General features: G+C 38.9%; 2 protein-coding genes across 2 annotated transcripts; one reads left to right on the top strand and one right to left on the bottom strand.

Moving 5' to 3' along the window:
- Positions 1–4563: 4563 nt before the first annotated feature.
- On the top strand, positions 4564–6743 carry cdkn2a/b (cyclin-dependent kinase inhibitor 2A/B (p15, inhibits CDK4)). Its single transcript, XM_085780518.1, has 2 exons — positions 4564–4995; positions 6341–6743. Exons 1-2 carry the CDS (start codon positions 4870–4872, stop codon positions 6590–6592), a joined length of 378 nt encoding a protein of 125 aa, XP_085636644.1. The 5' UTR covers positions 4564–4869; the 3' UTR covers positions 6593–6743.
- A 2670-nt stretch (positions 6744–9413) lies between these two features.
- Positions 9414–22867, bottom strand: mtap (methylthioadenosine phosphorylase). The gene is made up of 8 exons (XM_085780508.1): positions 22755–22867; positions 21159–21245; positions 20984–21042; positions 20560–20727; positions 14353–14455; positions 13505–13744; positions 10417–10539; positions 9414–9478 (listed from the first exon to the last, which is right to left on the bottom strand). The coding sequence occupies exons 1-8, from the start codon at positions 22860–22862 to the stop codon at positions 9440–9442; spliced, it is 927 nt and encodes a 308-aa protein (XP_085636634.1). The 5' UTR covers positions 22863–22867; the 3' UTR covers positions 9414–9439.
- Positions 22868–23410: the final 543 nt, after the last annotated feature.

The raw sequence follows: 23410 nt of genomic DNA, 5'->3' as shown, positions 1-23410 counted from the left end.
CTGCAAATACTGGAGGGAGGGGGCTGGATCCCTGTTTAGGTCATCTCAGGATACATGAGTCAGACTGAACCATAATACAGAGCTACGCCGAAATGTTGTACAATTTGACCTGTGATGTGATCACAGAAACAGCAGCAGAGGTGCAACAACCGGTTTAAACGAATCACTCTGATTTTCTCGGTACCGTCAAAGCATAAATGGGTAGGATGCAGATAACATCAAGCAGATTAATTAAAAATAGAACAATGTGAAAGGACAGCATGTAAGTAGGGCAGGGCCTTCACTCGGCACAGCACAACGAAATACCACATATCATGTAGAAAGAGGCTAACAACAGAAGTGTGTCTCCTCATGACTTCCTCGGAACTACTGTAGCTCCATAGTGGCTGCTGATACCACTGGGTGGAAGCAAAAACCAAGGTGAAGTATCACAGTTATAGTCGTACTGCACATCATTTTGTTAAATTTGTTAACATATTTTATGACAGTTCAGCTTATACTGGAGTATATGTGACATGAAGTTCAGCTTATACTGGAGTATATGTGACATGAACTGCTTAATGTACTTGATAAAAAAAAGAAAAAAGCTATTTTGCTGTATCCACAAGACTTCTCTTTGATGTGGAGAGGACAGAGAATGAGTAAACAGAAGAAGAAAAACCGCCACGTCCCACAGAATCGAGTGTCCTCTTCATGGTGCATTTTTAAAACTATGCCTGTAATTAGAATACCATTACATTTGTGTGAATCAGTGAAGACAGTAGCAAGTATTAGATCCTTTGAGCAATAAAAGGAGCAAGACAATAAAGCTATTTTGAAGAAAAAACAATCTAGTAAAAGGGGGATTTCAAATGAACAGTCAGCAGGAGGTGATTTCATTCACCGGGAATCAGAGCGTAGGTATTCCCCTTCTTGGTTGACGAGGACAGTCGTTCGGGCAACACAAAAGTGTTCGTGTGCAAAACACAGTATGGTACCGACTGGAGTGTACATGATTCCAGATTTCTTTAAAAAAAAAAAAAAAAAAAGTGAATGACCAAACAAAAGGACGAAGTCGGTCCTATTCATTCATATGCTGCAACAACAAAAGCACCAAGCAGTGAGCTGCTACACTGAGGTAGCCTACAGTACAGTATGTAACTCTGAGGTGGCTCTGTGAGAAACAGCATATAAACTTGCAGAGTTTGACAGATTACAATGATGCCCACATCAACGGCTAAATTTAGTGATGAAGGGGAGGCTTTCTTCTTTCCTTTCTTCCTGAAGCATTTTTCTGACCAAAAGAACGTTCCAAGAGCACTGATGTCATGAGGGCAAGCCCTACAAAGAAAAACCGCCGAGGAATACATGTTTGATGACATGTCCTCGGTTGTTATTAAGAGCGAGCTTTAACTAGACCCCTGTTATACTGTGTAAAACTGTGACCTGTTTACTCTTCCATACTTTAAACAGAACATAAACGGCATAAGCCATAACGTCTGTAATCACTCAGTGCCCTTTTTTTTTGTCACACGTCTCACACACACACACACACAACATGCACAGACATACAGTACATGCGCGCGCACATGGGGACTTCCAGACCAACACACCTCCACCCACACAAGCTGTGAACCCCGAGACAAACACGCATTCCACACAGGTCTTCTCACATTTACACAGATAAACTGAGAATTAAGACTACTGAATGACACACACACACACACACACACCCACACAAACACACAGCACCACGCTACATTACTGTTGAATTAGGTACACCGTAGGACACCTACCACTCCGAGAGCAGCAACCACTTCTGAAAATTAGAGTTATATCAAGTCAGTTCACTGCTGATGAGGAAGTAATGTGCTAATCAATCATTTGCATGGTTTCATCACCCTCACAGTCACTTTATTCATTTTATGCTACATTGTTACATTTTAGTGGTAAACGATGTACTTTTTACTCAACATTTGACAGCTGTAATTGGTTTATAGATTAAAACTTAACACACTAACTACCTAGCATTCATCTGTACAGCAGCCTTGTTAAAATTAGCCCCATGTTAAGCTGCTTTACCATGAGCAAGCTGTTTATGCGGTGATGCATGATAATAATAAATTAAATCAAATATTACTATAATTTTGATTACAGGGTTGTTGTTTTTTTAAAGAGCCTTTACAAGTTTAATGTTTAGTCCAAACTAGATTTTTACTTCTACACCTGCAGGCGTAGATGTACAAGTATTTAGTATAGTTTAGTTTCATGTGTTTTAGAGTCAGTGTCGGTGCTCTACAGTGGTTGCAATCCAGATTGTTCCCGTTTTGATTTTCAAAATTTAAAAAACTTTTTTTTTCCTCATTCGGATTCACACGTCATTGGCCTAACTTAACTGGAGCAAAGGTTTGGTTAATAGCCGATTCCCTGCTCAAGTGAGAAGTCACCTTTTTCTGCTTTAATATAGAAATCAGGAACTACTCAGCTGCCCACAGCCATGCTGATTAGTCACATTCACCACAGAATCAGACATACCGTACGTCTAACCATAAGACTAGATCCCTATTCCTGAGAAATTATAAAATTGTCTGCTTGCTTTAGTGAACTTTGTCATGACAAAACTAAGATGACTCATGGCATGACACTTGACAGCAGCAGCTGATAGTTGGCATGAATCAAATTCATATGAAACTAAATTTCCGGTCTAATAGTCTGAGCTCTCTGTCACTGCAGTTCCCAACAACTGATGGCAAACATGCTGTATCTTATTTTTGATATAAAGGCACAGCTAGTGACCATTATTCCATCTGTGACAGACAATCAGTCTATCTATCCTCACCTGACACAGCACATACTGATCAATTATAGGTCACATTCCTGACAGAGGCCTTGTATGCAGATTATGTGTGGTTGTCTCCTCTCTGCCTCTCATTGGTGTAAGGTTAAACAATGGAGAAGCACAAAATAACAGTTTCACCATGACTCTCTCTGACATATTTTACTTTTTCTCCTATATTCCTATAAATTGGCACATATGGGAGCCGATGAAGGTTTTACACACTGTTGTTTCTACTATTTGGAGACAGACAGGCAGTCGTTAGATGAAAGGCATCTGCAGACATGATAAATCTGCTCCCCTACTCTGTTAATAAAGTATCAAAAAGAGCAACCTGTTAAAAAAAAAACTATTTTCATCTGTTCCGCAAACACTGACCCAGTTTTTGTTCTTGTTCGTTCCACTTTGTTGCCTATTGACCTAAAACACTGTTTCATATGTTTTAGAATTATGTTTAATGTTTCACATATTTCAGAAATTTGAGAGAAGACGTCATGTCTGGGACTTTTCTTTGTGGCAACTGGTTTTTACTCATTCAAATAGAACTTTTCTTGTGAATATACAGTAGCCTACAACAGTGAAGCACAACTGACATGATAGCATGGTGGCTTAACAGAGCCTAAAGCACTGATTTTTTTTTCTTCTTCACTTCACTTCATATTATATATGTGTGCGTGTGCGTTTGTTGCCAGATAAGACTCCAAAATCATGGCTATACTTCTGAACTTTGACACTCTTCCTGTTTGGATTCTCACTTTATTTGACCCAACAAATTTCCATTAAACTAGATGCTCAAATTTAGATTTTTTTCTGAGCATTTGAAGGACTCCCTGTTAATGATGGATCAAAGTTCAGTTTTTTAAAAAAAACCTATCTATTCCATAGCAACTGAGCAAACACCACTTGTTGATAAAGATGCAAATATGATTAAACGATCTTACTGCCATCAAATGACCTTTGGATGAGACTGTTTATTCACCTTCTGATTACACTTGAATTTTGGGGGTTCAATTGATAACAGTTGACTACCAGACACCATGGTGGAAGTGGTATATGTTTTGCTTCAGAGAAAAAGTTAGTGTATATAGGCTACTCAATATACTCACAAAAGTCCCTCATTCAATTTTTTACTCAAGCATCAGCATCCAAATATACCGGCTAAATGCAGAATAACACTTCACTATGTTTATCTATATGCCCCATTTATTCTATTGAAGTGCATCAATTTAATACTATATAGTTGGTAAAGTTGGAAGTTACTTAGGGTACACACTGGATAATCCTCCACGCAGATCAATAAAGCCTTGTCTTAATGTGTAGTAGTAACCATTTATTTGATTATAAACATACGATTAATCTTAATCTGTAAGTACCAAAGTTATTTTTAAAAATGTAGTGGAGTAGCCTAAGTAGAATCCTTCCTTACAATGTAGTAGCTACCAGAGAATGGAAACACTCATCCAATAATAAGTGTCTATCTAGTCTACTTGTGGCCCAACTTGTTGCTTTCCTCCTCAGACGGTCACGTGCTTATATTGAAATAGTACTCTTTGTTGTTGTTGTTGTTGTTGTTGTCGGTTCCGTCATCTCGTTTCAGGATAAGGAGGTATAGGTAGGCTATAACAAACCGTTGTGACTCTGCTGTGCAGCCAAACAGCAGCGGCAGCAGCGGCGCATGCGCACGATCGCGCCACTGCAGCAGCAACAGACGCTGACGTCACCCATTCAAAACACAGGCAGGCAAGCCCAGACACACACCGACTGAGCGCCGGACAGGCAATGCGCTGCTCACTTATCCGACCGAGACAACCGGAGGCTCGGACGAACTGACCAGCCCGCGGGGACAGTTGTGGACCAACCTCCGCTACACACGCTGAGCCGTGATAATTCACCACGCGCTCAGCGGCTTGTTTTTTTTATTTGTATTATTATTATTTCGGCTATTTATCTTTTCAGCTGTTCCCTTTAGTCCATTAAAGCATCAAGGCGACGAGCTACCTGTCAAAAAGGCAATCTGTCACGGAGCCTATCGCTGCAGTTTTCTGGCGACAACGATGACCGTCGAGGATGAGCTGACTACAGCCGCAGCGAGGGGCAGCGCGGCGCGTGTGGAGGATCTCCTCCTGCGGCAGGGAGCGCGAGTTAACGGGGTGAACTGTTTTGGACGAACCGCTCTACAGGTCAGTGTCACCAGACGAGCACTTCCTCCGCTTCATAACAACCCCGTTTCACCTTTCACTTGAAAGCTTTTCATCAGCACGAACCTCTCCAAATGACAACCAGTAGTGTTCATATGTAGGAAATGAATTTTCAACCAGTGTAGGTTATTAAAGATAGGCCTATTTACCGAAAAAGCAACTCGTCTAAAAATGACGCACGGTCCCGTGAGTGGATCAAACTTCGGCCTTATTCATTTTGATTAACAACATCATTTTCTAATCATTTATGCATTTTATTTTCTCACATAATTTAGACTCTAAGTCGAAACTACATGTTTTTTTTTGTTTGTTTTTTTTTTACATTTCACAACGAATTAAAATTAACATTAGAAAAAGTCTCTTTGCATCACTTTTAATTTTACGCACTATGTAAGTGATACTTAGGCCTGAATGTCACGTCTCTAGGCGAGGACCAGCGCACTATTATAGTCGAGTTGTCTACAAATTATCCTTATCTTTATAATGCTTTCTATTCTTAATTACTATCTCACAACTCGCCTATAAAAACTGTCGTCTGCAAGACCAATCCTTGTTTTTCTTTCCAGAAAAAACAACAGGAAATAGACATTATAATACACACTGATATTCAGCCTTCTGACTAATATCATCCTAAACCAAAATAACTTTTTTCTTTGGAAAAAAAACAGGATGAGGCATCTCAAAATGTGCATGAAACCCCTAAAACTTCATCTTGCAGTGGTCGCCTCTGTATCTGTGAAGAGGAAAACCACAACTCTCCTTTTTGTTAAAAAAATAATAATAAAAGAAAGTCAAATTATTAGAGTATAATGTCTCTATGAGATAAAGGAAAACGAAACTAAAGCTGTAACCAGTTTTAAAAGCCTGCTGTGCAAGTCATACTTGATGTGGAACTTTGATGCTGGACGAGTAATGGCAGTAATTCGCATTGCATTTTCATTCCCATGTTTGCACTGCAAATATTGGTACAGAATAAAGTTTATTGTTCTTAATGAGTGATAATGAAATCTACATCTTATTCTGTGCCTCATTCGCTTTAACTTTTATCTGGTGCGTCATTTCAGTACAGTTTTGAATGAGGGGGTCTTAATAATGTGATTTACCACATGCGCCAAATCCATAGTCACTGCAAAAAAACTTTGTAAAAAAAAAAAAAGCATATACATAGGCTATATTAAATGAATATGGTTTATTTAACTGCAGGCGGATCATTCGGTCGTTAATATTCTTCTGAGAGATTCTGTGGCTTTTATGTGTTTATAGGTGTATATTAAAGTATAATGAGGCAGAGATGGGTTTCTAACTCGCGGTTATATTTCTTATAAAGGTGATGATGATGGCGAGCACGTCGGTGGCTAAGGTGTTACTGAAGCACGGAGCGGATCCCAACGTGGCGGACAGGAGCACCGGGTCCACTCCGCTGCACGACGCGGCGCGGACCGGCTTTGTGGAGACTGTGCGGATTTTGGTGGAATACCGGGCGGACCCGCAGGCCAGGGACAATACAAACTGTCGGCCTATTGATTTGGCCCGAGCGAACGACTGTAAAGACGTGGTCACTTTCCTGGAGTCTCTGTAAAAAAAAAAAAAAACCCTCTGTGATGCCGTGAGATTTGATTTTATTCCCATGCTGCTTTTACAGAGTGGGGACGGAGAGCTGGGAGAGAACGGGCCCTGAAGAAGAGAAGAGGCCCGCAGCCCTAAATTACACAGGGACTGCTCTGCTGCGAAATACATCTTTATTTATTTGTCCGTTTATAGCAGCAATAGGCGTCTTTATTTTTATTTCTAACGAAATCAGGGTTATCTACTGGTACGGTGTCGCTGATATGACAAATTACCCGATTAAGTAGACATAACGGTCTAAACGCTATTCAGGAGCGACATAATCATGTTATATCACACTTTTAACACCGTTGTATTGTTAAGATAGTCCCATAATAAGCAGCAATCCACTTTATTTTTTACAGTATAAATGTATTTAAAGGATTGTTGTCCATTGTCAGATGTGATTAACGAAGTTTAAACGGAGCTGTATCCATGTCCAATATTTAACCAAAATAAATATTATGTTATTATATTTAAGATGTGATATTGTGATATTGTAAATATTTTTGCACGTTGAATATTAACGTCCTACTGATGCACTTTTCTGTAAGCATAATCTCTAACCCGCAGAGACAAAAATCCCTTTTCCTGTTTGTACAAATGATAACCAGATCTCGGGTTTTATGCACTTTAATAAAATGTCACTTCTTAAGATTTATTGTGAAGTGTTTCATGAAACAAAAAAGTGATCTATGCCCCACAGAATTTCTGGATGACTTTGTTGGTGTTGGAAGAACTAGCCAAGTGTAACACCAGGGTTGTAACTCTAAAAAAACTAAAAGTTTGATGGCTTCTTTGGATTGGTTCAAAAATAGAACAGACATAGAAGAAATGCCTAATAGATATAAGGCTGAAGGCTCCTATCATTTTAAACTGAAGCTCAGGCATCAGGTGACTTCGCTCTTAAACACACCAATCAGACCAAGGCTGATGCAATCACTGATTCATTCATTCATTTATTTATTTATTTTCACTGAAAAGTTAGAGGCGATTTTCAGTTCATGTGGAAATAAAACATGCTTCTACACATTTTTTTTTTAACATCTTACTGCATAGAGTTTATTTGACAGAAGTTTGACCTTTCTGTAAGATACATCAGATGAATAACTTGATTTTTGTGTAACAGAAGTATTAAAGCAAGTGACTTTATGCATAAAGCATGGCAGATTACAATTACACACAGGAAGGGTTGGAACAGGAAGGGTTGGAATAACAGGAGTTATTAATGTCTAATGTATATGGATGCCTTGGATAATGATATAGTAGAAGAGAAACTATTTTAGACATAATTCATGAAATGGGCTACAGAATGCAGGTACCTTCATCTGGAGTTAATCATTAGCTCGGATTAGCCATCTTTATGGCTTCATGCAGAAAACTTAACGCTGCCGTTTGTCTCTGAGGTAGAGTTTCACTTCTGTGACACTGTGTTACTGACATAATATTATTAGTTTACTGACTCACCTCCTGTCCATAAGCCACACGCTTATGTACAGGAGGTGAATACCAGTTAACTGTTTTTGTAACAAGAGTAAAATCAGTTACAGCCAGTCCAAAACAGGAGGCCGTTTTTAAACTGTAATTAGGTAATGAAATCAATGGAAAAAATGTATTTACGGCAAAAATTCATGACAATTCTGAACTGGCTTTTCCATCCCCACAGGCACAGGTTCAAGAGCATGCCATTCTGCATTTCACTTAACACTGTATATGACAAATTACTCTGCTAATTGAGAGATACTTCAGTCTAATTTGCTGTGAGATTTAACACAACACAGGTGTATGAATAGTCACAATCTCTGTACTCTCTAGAGTCAATTTATGCTTAACATGTTCATAATAAAGATAAAAGGCAACAAAGAGGGAATACCAAAGAGACTAAATATTTTCACTGCACAATGCGTCAAAAAAGGAATCAATCATCTAAACTGAGCAGCAGCCGAACACTCCTACAAATATGCTAATTTCTTGAGACGATGTGGTCCATGAAACATACAGTATATCAAACGTTAGGTGTGCAAAAAAGCATCTCACCTGTGTCTGTGTCAGTATATGCAGACAGACAGTATATATTTGTCAAAAGTACTCCAAAGACTACTCTAATAATCGTTGGAAAGGTTAGCATGTGCCATGCAGATTTGAAATACAAATGCAACGCTGTTCAGTTTTGAGTCATGAAGCACATAAAACAGTCATGAAGGAGAAATAAACTTGAGTATTTCACAAAATATAAAAAAAAATGTGCACTGATAAGCCATGATATAAACATGAGTTGTATCCTAACTATATTTGGCTTAAGTGTATGTATAGGTTTGAAGACAACAGATTCAACGTTTAAAATTATGATTAGCATTAATTATGACTAAGGCAATTAACAAAGTATTTGTGTGCTAAACTTGCAAAAGCATTTTTATTATATCCTGCATCGACAGCAATAAAGACACCAATGGTTTACTTGCAACAAATATGAATTTGAATTGTTTACCAACCACAAAAAAATATAAATCCACAAAAAATATTCAGTATTGTCATAAGAAGATTTAAAATCTTTTGAAATGTTTGTCCATAAACATGTGACTGGATTGTTCATTGTTCTTGCTCATCACTACGAAGAGGGGGTTTTATAAGTATAGTGACTCAAGAAAAAACATGAAACTTTGGCTGGAGACACTGCACATGCATTATTTATGTGAGGCACTTTCTTGTTTCGTGATTCACTGATGATAAATCCACAGGGTTGAGTCTGTTGTCCGTGTCGGAGTTGGTGCAGGTGGTGTCTGGGTTCCATATCCTTTTCTACTTTGTGTTTTTTACACCCTTAGTGTTTTGGTAACATTACTGAAGATTGTGCCATTGACTGCAAACAGAAGGAACAAAACATTTTTTTTCTCCTCCATGTACATGTCACAGATATACAAAACAACAAGGACTAAGTTTAGCTCATGTGAAAGTTGTCCGACGTATGTTTCAGGGGACTGGGGCCAAAAGTTTATATTGAAGTAAATTTTCTCGACAAAAGTTGGAAAAGTTCAATCCCACCTGATCGATCCATTACTACCAAAAATCAAATACTAACAGTGTAGACCTAACACTACACTTTTCCCCAAAGATAAGTTCTATATAGAAACTGAGCTACTTACCTTACTGCAAAAAGTACTTCAGGAGTAATCAAAACTTGCAAATAGATTTTAAGGCTGCAGCCAGTGTAAAACGCACATTAGTCATGTGTTATCACACGTTTATTATTGTGCATGCCATATATTTATGACCACATAAATCAAATTGAGACAGTAATATACGTTACTGTATGTTTTCTGGTTATTGTTATTGCAAAGCAACACAATTACATTGCATGGATTAATGTCTAATCTATGTAATGTATGCTGTTTTAATTGGTTTTATTTATTGAATTATTATCAACATGTCTATTACCATCTGGCGAAGGGACTGCCGATGAAAACTAACCCTCAGCTAATTCGGGCATATTTACTTTCTGTTCAGAAATGTTGATCAATGTGCACTGTCTCTTTTTAAAAAAAAAAAAAAAAAATGAAATTGCTCATGGCTCACTTCTGGCTCTTATGGTTGTGAGTATAATCCCCTTCATAAACAGGTAGTGTTTTGGTTTGATTACTGTTGTAAAACAAAGTTTAAGAGGTAGTGCAGTGAAACAGATGTCATTATAAAGGAGATGTCAGTTCACAATAGGCAGATAGAGGGTAAACAGACCCTCTTTCGCAACATCTCTTAAGACGTGCTGAGTGGAAAGGATTCCTCATAAAGCTGACAACTTACCTTCAAGGTCTTTATTGTCTGAGCCCAGTCCATCTGACTAATCTGTGGGATCGCAGTCAGCAGGATACTGCTGGCTTTGTTGGCATTTTCCTTCATCGTCTTCATGACATTGTCAACACAGACCTAGGACAAGCGAAAAAGACAAGGAAAAAAAACAATGATTAAATGATATAAATATTACTTTGCGTCAGTCGTTTTATTTCCCAATAATATATCTACACTTGCAGCGTAGTATCAGATGTTTCCCAACTGTTCTCGATTACTTTTAAGGATCAAATTCTTATACACTATTGTGATCAAATGTCTAGCCAAAGCAAATATATATAAATAAATAAATAAATAAATAATAGTCTGTCAATACTTTCTGAAGTATCTCCCAAGCTTGTCAGAGGCAATCAGCCACAAGCCACACCATGTATTGAGGAAATAGGTACGTACATTTAGCTTTTAAAAGGCCAAATCATTTAAAGTGTTATTCATGTGTTTTCATGGAATTTGCCATTTGCTATATTTGTTATAAAAAATTATAAAGAACATTATTTCAATTACATGATTATTACATGGGAATTGCCTGAAGAGGATAACTCTTTTACTAGTGAACAACTGAATTTTGTCAAATGATGATGATTCTTGTCATATCATCACTTTAAACTCCACTAAACACTGATTTGTCGTACTATTCCAGAGGTGTAATGACACAAGCAAAACTTTATTTCATCTCATGTTCACTTAAGTCACAACAGTTGCAGCTGGAGCTGACAGTAAACCACAGAAATACTGTCGTTGTCAAGACAACAAGAGTGCAGTGGTGCAGATGTCACGAGCGGGCAGACTGCCGTTTCTCTGGAATCCATCTGTGCCTTGTACACCAGTGACTCACTATCATCTTCAGACATTTCACCTGCTTTGTCTAGTATATTAGCAATCATCACATTATTCACATGACTAATACCACATAGGAAAGGGGAAATAAAAGTCAAGACGTCCATGCTTATTCGTCTGCTTTGGTCACATGCAGAAACCGAGGCCTCTGTCAGTCGGTCAGTAATATTCCTGTAAATCATCATGAAATGCTGTGATAATATCTTGTGAATAATTCTTATGAATGATTATTATTAAGGCAGACTTACAGTGCACAGTACAGTTAGTTGCAACACTGTTTCCGGCCTGTGTTCCACTTTACCTCCTGTACCCTTCATTAACCCTTCCCTTTGCTTTCCCTTGCTTTGTTTTCATGTCACACTCAATGACTGGGTTCATGTTTTTGTGGCGTTCGCCTGGAAGACAGTGAAGCTGATGACTCAGTGTGAGTCAGCCTCCTCTGGCAGGGCTTCCACCGGAGGCTGGCAAGGCAAGCTCCCTTTTGGCGTGGGGGGGGGGTTAAGGAGGGGGCGGGCAGGAGGTAGTATGAGGCTGTGAGTGAGCAGAGATAGGAGGGGGGGGGGGCGGAAGGATGTGGCGAGTGTTCTGCAACAGGAGGGGGAAGAGGTCAGCTGCAGGAACTCGGAAGTGGAGTTGTGAGTTGGGCTGGATCAGTGACAAATAAGCGAAACTCGCCCACACGCAGTAAACATCAACTGTATTATCCAGAGTGTCTGACAGAGAGTAGGTCACTCAGAAGCCATAAGACGCCACAGACACTCTGATATGAAGCACGAATGGCAAAAAGCCATTCTATCAGACGAAAACAAGTGAAAGATATCTGATCTAGAAACACTTTTCTTGTTAATGCTATTAAGTTTTAGTGATGTGTATCTTTAGGCAATGCAAAGAAAGCTCAACGTGGTATTTCAAATAACTGAAAGTCTTCACAATTACAAAAGCTCTTTTGTTCCCTACAGTCGACCACTCTTGAACACTCTTCTGTTAATCGGCTGCAGGAGGATGGAAAAACAGAAACTTTCAACAGGACTGCCTCAAAAATGACAGAGCTATTCTAACAAAATGTTTCCTCTTTTGTTGTCCCTGTTTTTAGAAATCTTCCAAAGCAAAGCAATCACCACAATATTATGAATATTTTTGTTAAAAGCTAGAAGAAAAAAAAAAAGACAATAAAATTAAGAAATTAAAATAGATTAAAATGTTCTGTGGCAAAACCTGAGAATGGTATACTTCAAAGCACGATATTTTCATACAAAGCCAACCAAAAATCACCAGTGAATGAATATCATTGTTTGTTTTCAGAAAAATCCTACTAGAGCAACCAGATAAGTTCTTTCAACTTTTGTTTTGCTCATAGAGAATAGACCTTCAGCCTCCTGCATGTTTTTGTGGACATGGCCATCTTATCTACCAGTCCTTATTACTTTGATATGCTGTGGTGTTGCAATCATATCAGAGCTAACATGGGAGGATACCGTTTAATTGTGCAATAATTGCTTTATTGCGCAGCTTGGCACAAGGACTTTTAATGACACAGCACAATTTTATCTTGAGGAATTTGTTTTTGCTGAGCCCGGTTACGTCTTCAGCCCAGAGGGGTTCCTGGACCCTGGGTTGGGAATTTCTGGTATGGAGTGGCCTGGCCACAGATATACAAACAATATAGAAAGATTTGCTCAGTGTGTGTGCAGAGAGAGCGGAAAGTAGAGGGAGATCTGGCTCGAGCCCAGAAGGATGATGCCCCTGTTCCTAATTCTGCCTGTAAATTTGGCTCAATGTTCCCATATGGTAAATAACTGTTACATACTGAATCACTGCCTGTAAAGATGTAGGCAGTGATTCAGATGTTTGCAATACTCCATCTGGAAAGTTGGTCACTGAGAAAAAGATAAAAGTAGAAAACCAGATGACCTACTAAGATGACATATGCAGCTGATATATAACAAAAGTTATCCTGTTTTGCTAAGCTTGGGGTCAAAAAGAGAGATATAAATAAAATCCGATGATAATTCAATTCCAGTAGTGTATAAAAAATGTATATTTTGTGGTTGTTGTATAGTAAAACGAACAAAGATCAAGGAGGATGTGATGTCACCCAACCGTGCATCGCCCCCGTGGACCAACACTGACTCACGAGACACAACAAATCACTAGAGATGCCGTGGTAACAAAATGTGGGTGTTAGGACCTCCAGCCTGCCACTTACCGCCTCCTCGTGTTCCTTCCAACAGTCGTAGTCTGTTGCCATGGCAATGCTGGCGTAGCACAAGCCAGCCTCCTTGGCGAGGACCACCTCTGGCACGGTGGTCATGTTGATGACGTCAGCCCCCCACTGCCGGAACATCAGGCTCTCTGCCCGCGAGGAGAAGCGGGGCCCCTCGATAGACAGCATCGTCCCTCGCACATGGCACTTGACGCCCAGGCTGCGTGCCACCTCCACCAGAACCTGCACCACGACAGAAGAGCTAATGAGCGTCTCCAATGAAGCTAATGAGGAGGAGCAGCGAAGGAGAAGGGACCCGCTGCTCACATGGTTTCAACGGTTATTCAACTCATCTGGACTGTTGTGTTAGATAAATAAATCACCGCCTGCTAAGCTGTATGGTATCTGCTGATCTGTAGACTGTGTGCAGACTAGGGGAGCAGATATGTATCCTAAAAATAGAACTGCCCGCAACACAAGATGCTTTTTGTGGACTTAATCATTTTGGTGACTAATGAATACTGTTGAAAGAAATTGTGCATCAACAGCAATATTATTGTTGGTATCATTATTTTCATTTTAAAGAGAATCATTTCAAAATAATGCATGTAATGTATGAGGTGCAATGATTAACCTATTCATACATTTTATTTGTTAACACAAGACATTAATCCTGTTTGCTATCATAATATATCATATGGTTGAAAATAAATTTGGGGTAATCAAAAAAAAATCAATTACCACAATCAATTAAAATCATTAAAACTTACATTTTAGAACAAACAAGTTCAGACAGAGCAGGAAGACACATCTGTGACATGGGATACATGTACAGGTATTTGTAGACTCACCTCTCTGGTCCTGTTGCAGAAAGGCTCGGCCATGGGGATGTGACACACACCTGGAGGACTGGAGGCCTGTCCGTCAAACAGTGTCTGAGCTCTCTTGGTTGTCCTGGCAAAAAGAGATGAATGGGAAGCACAAAGATTAAGTATCAAGATTACAAATTACAATTACAAATTACAAATGATCTTGTGTTCAGTTGTTCCAAATGACCCTAACCCACATTAAGTAATGATTTAGATTGATATGTTTTGACTGTTTCGAGAGCCTAAAAAGACAACATACGAACACTGGTGGACACAAACTTTTGTCAACATGAAGATGAAATAATATTATGAACCAAGCAGCAAGTGTATTCTGTGTTACTTATAATTTTAATAAAAAACAGCCTCAATGTTGGTAATAAACTACATGTTTGCTTTACATGAGTGGCTGAATTGTTTCTATTAATAACCTATTTGAATGCTATGAATGAATGGTCCTTTCACAGCTATCTAGGACTATGAAAGCATTTAGAGAACAGCAGCACCCTGCTCTCCATCTTCATGCCGACAACTTTACTCCAGTTTCCAGCTCTGCTGAGTCAGTGGGGTTCCCACAGGCACAGCGCCAGTCTGCCTCCCCACCTCTTTATGGAGGCCGTTCAGGACCACAGAGGGACTGACTCACTTAGCCCACTGACCGAAGAGTATCGAAGTGCCTGAGCGTGCCAGCAGCCTCGCAGGCCTCCTCTGTAAACACTGGATTTCATGAGGGTTCAGTAATAATAAAGTTTGTGCTGTAGTTTGATCAAAAAAAAAGGTTGATCTCCAGTCAGTGCTCATTCACGGCACAACACTGCATTCCTTATGTTTTCATAGGGCTTAGCAAGTCATACCAATTATCTCAGACATCCAAAATATGCATCTTTCCATCAACAGTGATCTATTAGTTTGTTGCCCAACCCTATCTCTTACTCATAACCGTGACACTGTTCGACTAACGTGCTTAACTATTTTCAGCCACAGCTCCACCCTGCTGAAAAATCAATAACACTAGTGTGTGGCATAAACCATGAGCCGGGTACAATGCTTGTTTATGCTATAGAGGGCAAGTTAACTCGGCCTGGCATTTCATTAGCCGTGTCATTTCAGAATCGCTGTTGCACTGAATGCTGAATGGATATTTATGGACTACACTTATCAAATATTTTTTTTAAATTCCTAAAATGCAAAAAGCATGTGCTACAGTCAACCTACGCATTCGATTTTTTTTGGATGGATATTTGGATGGATATTGGATGGATAGAAAGAAGATTATTTTAATATTTATGTTAAGCAGAATGAGATTTTTTTTTTTTTAAAACAAACAAACAAAAAAAACAGTCTCATTATCACTAAACTAGATGAGGTCATTTTGTTTCATCTCATAATTAACCACATACCGTACATCCAGATCAACTGGATTAAATAAATGTTTGTGTTGAGGTGTGACTCGATCCAGAGCAGGAAATTCTGCATTTTTTAAGGGCACAAACCAATGCGAAAATGAAAACAAGATCATCTCAATCAAAAAAAGGTCAAACTTAAAAAAGGATTTGGAACAAAAAGCATTTTAAGGCCTGTGTGTGAGACTGTAAAGCTTAAAACTCAACAGGCGCCAGGAGCGCTAACCTACATCCGTAAAAACAACCAAGTGCTTGGTCTGTAGTCACCACAGAAAACAAGTAAGCAGAGGTCATGACAACAGTTTTGGCATCAATAAAGTGAAGCCTTCAGAAACAAGCTGTCACATGTTGCGGGACAAGTCTGAGCAGGTCCCAGCAAGCAACTTCCTCATTTCTGATAAATAGATCGTGGCTGTGCTTGATAGTGGTAGTCGGGCTATTCACTGGCTTCACCAGCGCTCGCAAGCAAAGCCACAGACAGCATGATAAACATGCGCATGAGAGTACAGGGTAACACACCAACACAACAATGGGAAGACAGTTTACTACTCAATTCATTCTCAGTTCAGCCAACTCACTGCTAACAAATAAGCCATGCTGTTTAAAGAGCACCTCTCCCACTCACATATTGAGTTATTGAATGGAATTTGTGCCATCAGCCGACTACGACAGCACAACCTTCCCACAGGGTCACGCTCCTTGTATACCACACGTACGAACAAACGTGCACGGCCTGAGATCAGATACTGCTGAGAAAGTATGTTTTTCTGATGGGATATTCTCAACCTGACCAGTGTTTTAACTGTGAAGGAAGTGTTCAGAATCACCTGTTGCAATTCAAGACACTGAGACAGAGTACCTGCTGTTATCATGTTGTGTGATCACTAGAAAGGTGGTGTTTTGTCTAAGGACAACAACTAAATATAGATACTCATTTTCGCTTGAGGGCATCAGAGAAACAAACAACAACTTGTGAACATAATGGTGAGCCGATATAGTGTAGATGTCACTTACGAAGTACACACTTTTTATTGTTTCAATAACTAATGTCACTGCACACTGTCCTTTTTAAATAAATAAATAAATAAAAATAAATAAAAAACATTATAATTCTTTTGGAGTTGTGTTTGTGGCCTCCTGGTGAATAGAAGTCCATTATTCACTCTCTTTATTCTGGTTTCTACCAACTTGCTCAGTCTGGTGAAAGTAAATCTAGTCCGAGCATGTGTAATTGTATGTTTTATAATTCAATGAATCATGTCTAACGCAACTGTATAGATACATATATTTTTATAACTCAACGGATCATGTCAATCACAACTGTATAGATATATACTATATATTTATATTTCAATGAATCATGTCAATCGCAACAGTAATATATATATAATATATATATATTGTTTTGGGGACTATGGATGTAGTTTAGCATTAGTGCTAAATCCAGTGTATTTACAGTGAGTAGTTCACTCACTGTCCATTAATATGCACTGTCCCGACTAAATAAACAAATAAAGTAAAGTAACTCCCGAGAGCAATATCTGGCTGTTTAGCTGCTAGCTGTACCACTGGCTTCATCAGTTAGTCGCCATCTGTGTTTGTCTCCCTGGACACGCAGCAGTGGTACATGCAGTGGATGTTTTTCAAATATCTTTCGCTGAAAATCGGCCTCTGCTGTAGCTAAAAATGACTCAGAGGAGTACGAATGAACCGAAACTGTTAAGCTGTAGGTTAGACAGCACAGTGACCTGAGGTTTTGTTTTGTTTTTTGAAAGCTCCAAAGAAGCAGAGAGGATGTGCAAATTCTGTGATAACAGTGATGATGACACCCTGACGGTTCATCCCTAGGCGTGACACCTGTCATATCATGACATTTTCATTTGATAAATTATTATAAAAAACAATAATTATAACTGGTTCAAGTACAATATAACAGCAGTAGTACTTATTACATAGACAAAACTGATTCACTTTTAAAACCGAGTGATTTACAGATGACATTAGCCCAGTGAAATGAATGAATGAGAACTGGCCACATGCAGAGTGATACACTAACACAGAACATGGACAGACAGGAAGGAACTTCAGCCGTTTACAAAAATATCTCTGTAGCAAACTTTCAAACTCCTCAAGCTCTGTCACCATATTAGTAGTAACAGTTCCCATAGGTAAAATGTCACAGCAACTACACTTTTCACTCTCGAGCCCCAAGCAATCTGCGACACTTGAGAGCTCGACAAAATATCAAACAGACGTTAATAGTTTTTTTTTCTTCCTGCTAGACAGGATGGAAAACAAATATTGGCTTTGACAAGTGTGTCAAACTCAGCAAGTCAAGTCCTCCTCGACACTCTTTTCACCCAGTAACATGAATGGAGTTTGCTCTAATTGTTGTAAAGTGACACCTCTTGTACGACTGTTACATAATAATAAGTTACCTTCTCGCACAACGTAATAATTGAATGTGATAATTACTTTTTGACACACCTACAAAAATAGGAGTTGTAAAGCTTGTAATGAGTGTACATTCAGTTACTACTTCTGTAAAATTAGAAACATATTAACGCTGACAAAGATTTTCCATGGCATGAATTCAACCGCATTTCTGTGAGATCCGGTTTCACGTACACATGATTGCATCCCATCATTTCTACAGATTCGTCAGCTGCACATTCATGCTGCCAATCTCCTGTTTGAGCACATGCCGAAGTGTTCTATTGAATTCAGATCTGGTGACCAGGGAGTACACTGCGCTCATTGTCATACCCATGGCAGGCAGTTTGAGATGACTTTTGTCTTGCAACATGGTGCATTACCGTGCTGGAAATAGCCATTAGAACATGGCAAAATCTGGTCAGGCCCATCTGCATGCCACCCCCACACCCCCTCTGTCTCCTGTCTTTTCTGTCTACTTCTCCCCTGTCAAAAGGGCAAAATGGCCGAAAATAAATCTTACTTTCTCACTCTCGTTCAGAAAGTGACGCAAAGTGTAAGTGGACACTATTCTACCTTGACCTTGGAGGTGAACTTGTAATATATTTCTTCAGTTCCCTTTCCAACATTCAAAATTAACATTGCAAGGCAGCTGGATAACAGGAATCGATTTTGTCAAGCTTTTTGCTTGTGGCCAAACCACAGTGGTTCGGACTAATCTGCATCCGTCGAGCGAGGAACTATGGCAGTGACACAGAAGCAACAGTTGTAGTATTTGTGAGAGAGGCTTTTACGTGCATATCTTCCTCACAAAGATAGCAAGAATGCGAACTAGTTTTCAAATCTCCTCAGGCTTCAGTTTGTTGTTATGTTGCGCTTCCTCTTTAGCCCGCTGCTGCAGCTCTTTAGCCCGCTGCTGCAGCATCATATGATAGACAGATGATTCAACCAATCACCTGCCAAATATGTGGAAGCGCCTGCCATCTCTCCCCCAACACTTTACAACAAAGACTTTGCAGACAATTCTGTGCGACAAACCATCTGGCGGAACAGGTTAATCCCTCTATTTGATCGGTAAGCAATTTTCCTCTCATTGCCTCATCAAGGGAGGTACAGTACCAATAGGAAATAGCAAAACCCTTAGCAAATGCGGTCCAGAACATCAGCTGCACAAACATTTTCTTCCTTATCTCTTTGGACAACGCCTCTTTTCTTTCTCCTGTCCATGTTCGCACAATGACAATAAAAAGCACAATGACGAGTTTTCTCCATTTAAGTGGGGTGAATGTCTAACTGTGAGTTTAAAGACACGCGTGACATTAATTTAGGACAACAGTCTGCTGGAAATCTCATTACAATCCATTCACATCACCACTCCTAAGGAGTGCCAGTGATTGTGTTCAGTCCATTTTAGCTGATCTTTGTGGAATGAGCAAGAATTTGGTTCTTTTCATAGCGTCTTTAATTTTATGGAAAACAAACATGAAGCACATCAGATATGTTTGACAGAAGTGTAAAGTTTGCAATGAAGAATAGAGCTTTTGTCTCAATTAAGTTTCTTTTCTTGTGTGTCGAGAGCTGGCTGTGCCAACAGCGGGCAGTCAAACAAGTTTATCATCTAAGTGCATCTGCTGTCTAACTGGTGCCTAATTAGACAGTAGTTTTGTTGTTGTAGCGTAAGAGAGTCACTTTGACAAAGTTGACAAACAGCTTTGTCCAATTAGTTAATTTCCCATCAATGGAGTAGAACCCGAAACACTTCCACACACTGATTCTCAGATGTTTTATTGTGGCGATTGGCCACTCAGACTGGCTTTGCACTTACTGTCCCTAAACTTGCTGACAACCCACTAATATTATAGGTCAGTGGGGCATGCTTTAGTTCATACTGATACTGAAGATTTAGAGCACCACCTGTTGGATTACAAGACAAACTGCTTCAAGCTGTCAGACTGTGCATGTTGAATTCAGTCTGAATATTAGCATTTACCAGGAGCTGAAGAATATTTTTTTGTATAAAAACTGACAGCCAACTCTGTCTGTACCTACTACTTTTACTGCCGCATTTAAAAAAAAGAACCTCCTTTTAAGTTTTGCCAGTAAGCCCTTAAAAAAAAAAGGTCATAATAAAAATATATGTGAATGGATTTTGAAAACAAAAACATTTTTGGGTAATAATACAATAAAAGAACTGTATAAATCCCCTGAGAACTCCCTTCTATTATTTTCTTTCCTCTTCCTATTCCTGTTCCTTTTGGCCAAAACATTTATCCTGTTAAGAGTATTTTAGTCCCGGGAGAATATGAAAGCAAAACAAAAACAAAGACTTGAGCCATGACCTCTGTGTCACACTCACCTGTCAATGAACTGATCTATGATGACAATGTCTCCTGGCTGAATCTCCTCCCGCAGAGAGCCACAAGCCGTGGTGACCAGCAGATGAGTACAGCCCTCCTCTCTCAGTGCCCAAATATTGGCCTGGTAATTCACATTGGATGGCATTATGGTATGTTGTCTCCCATGCCTAGAGATAAGAAAAAGCAGCATTAGAGATAAACATGGTTAACACTGATTTAAGTTAATTTAGAAAAATATGAAAACACACAGCCAAGATCACGTGTCTCTAGTTTTTAAATTGATTGAAATGTTATGCAAGAAACAATCCAGTTGCTCCAGTAGATCAAATAAGTATATTTAATAATGCTTTTCCACTAGATGGTGCCAACAGAAAACAAATTTCACACATTTTAAGGTAAAGCATACCAAGCAACCTTTCTTACCTTGCAAGGAGCACACATTCCACATTTTTAATCTTCCCCAGTATCAGGGCATCAGATGGCTGTTTAGGAAGAGAAGGATAATCAATTATGAACAGTAGCTTCAAGAATTATATAACTGATGAAAAAATGTCTGTAGAGCAGTTTCAAAGAAACTTCAATCTACAAATTCACTAACCTTTCCATAAGGTGTATCAACGTAGCGTTCAGTCCTTCCCTCCAAGATGTCGGGATCATCAAGTCCTGAACCACCAATAATTCCAATCTAGACAAAAAATGAAAGATATCAACAGTTAAATGTATATCCCAAAAAAAAAACACTTTAAAAATAAATACAAACACTTTAAGTTGTGTTTTTCAGTATAGAGAAATTTGGTCAAGGATAAAAACACAAAATAGCAACAACAACAAAAACAGTTGAGTCTCAAACTATATGAGCACACATTCAAATGAACCCCAGTTTCATTTCCAATTAACAAACAACTCTAATGACGAGACTTGAGGCTGTCGTTTCGCTGCAAGGCCGTAAGCCGCCTGTGTTTGTACATAGTGTATTTACTGTTTATAGTCAACAACAGATAAATCTATTTACTCAAGTAACATGCATATACATGAGCTTCACTACATTTCATATGCAAATACTGTAGGGTTACACCCAATGATTATATGTCTGATCAAGATCATTCATTCATTTATTTATTGTGTCATACTGACAGGTGGTTTTACTATACATACATATATGATAAGGTTGTTGAGGAGTTGTACTGCCCTATGCTTACAGAATTGTATCATTGCATTATACAGGTGGGTGTTTCTGTTGTTTATCCTACTCACACTGATATAGGATGGATAAAACAACAGACTTCTCTGAAACAGCAAAATGATCATGAAAATTAACCAACACGTCTTGTACACTAGCATTCCCAAATGTTCTTAATAGTATAACTTTCATACAGATGAGACTGATCACTGATATCAATGACAACAAGTAAAACACCAAAATATTTTAAGCACTCTTGACTTCATATAAAAGGTTAAACTCATATGTGATACTCAATGCCACAATCTGCATTGTGATTAATATCTTGTACTATCCCTTGCTGATTTTAATCTGTTGTAGTTTTTTAAATCTGCACTTCCTTTCCACCCTCCTATCTATGAGACCCTTGCTATGGATGATAGTAGTGACTCCAGGATGAAGGATGATAGTGGTGACTAGTAGCAAAACAGTCCCTAACAAGCTGGAGTTTGTTGTGGCCTGAGCTCTTGGGGTGCTGAAGATGAGGATTTCACCTGAGCACATGTTCCTGAACTCCAGCACTGGTGGTGACTCTGTGAAAGTTTTCATTGTGGCTTTGCTACTTCTCTACTTGGGGACGTGTATACACTTTTTCACTCCTGTCTGACAGCATGGTGACATCTGCCTGCTACAGTCTGAACACGTTTCACAGCAAGTGTGTCTGAAACGGTTAGTACAACACAACACACATAAACCTACACAAGCCTGACAGTTAGCCTGCACATGTTAGCTTGTGCCTTTTTAGATAACCTCATTCTCTTTAAAGCCTGCACATTGTAGCTTGTACTAAAATGATGCTAACATGTCAGAGCTTCTTTTTTCCCGCACTTTGGGTTAGTCACAGCTGCACATCTGGCGTGGTACAGTACTACCTAGCCATGCTTTCTCATTGATTTACTCTCTGCTCGCGTGTCCAAACGCACAATGTTCAGTCAACAGGATTTAAATACGTGATATTAAAGTTTCATTTCTTACCTTAATGGGAGCCGCGGAAGCCATGACGATTGTCTTCTTGCCTGTAAAAGTGACGATATTACCAAGTCCTGTGGAAGAAGCTTTATAGCCACTTGCCGCTGACAACATCCGTCAGAGCAACGGACAAACATTTGTCTTCCTGTTTGGGTTGTTTGCTTTCAAAATAAAAGCTTGAAGCTAAATCTACATTCACTGGTTGTTTCAGGTTAATTACGTTATCTTTTTAACGGATGAACCTTGCCCAAAACAAACTACACTATTTATTTGCATTTTAATTTACCTCGAGGGACACAAGGCACGTAACAGACAAACCAAAACATATTTAATATTTTGAAATGGCCTGCACCCTGAGTGAAGAATGGTGTGTGTTTTGTAGTAATAGACTAAAACATACAAAGCTAATGCAATATAGTAATTCCATGTATTTTATAAACATGGTTGAGAACATTTTGATCTTAGAGAATTGTTTTTTGTTTTGTTTTTTTAAGTAAACCATCAGTGCTGCAGTGACACTGCTATGAATCTCTTTCCCACATATTTTTTTTTAAAACTAAATTTTATATAAAAAATAAAATAAAATTTAGGTAATCAGGCTTACAATAGAATTTAACAAAGAAGAACAAGGGGTTAAGGAAATGAAGGTGAACAGCTGTTTG

The sequence above is a fragment of the Trachurus japonicus genome, chromosome 1 (assembly GCF_045865225.1).
Source record: "Trachurus japonicus isolate A0001 chromosome 1, Traja_1.0".
Classification (NCBI taxonomy): Eukaryota; Metazoa; Chordata; class Actinopteri; order Carangiformes; family Carangidae; genus Trachurus; species Trachurus japonicus.
This window is presented reverse-complemented; position numbering and strand designations above follow the sequence as displayed.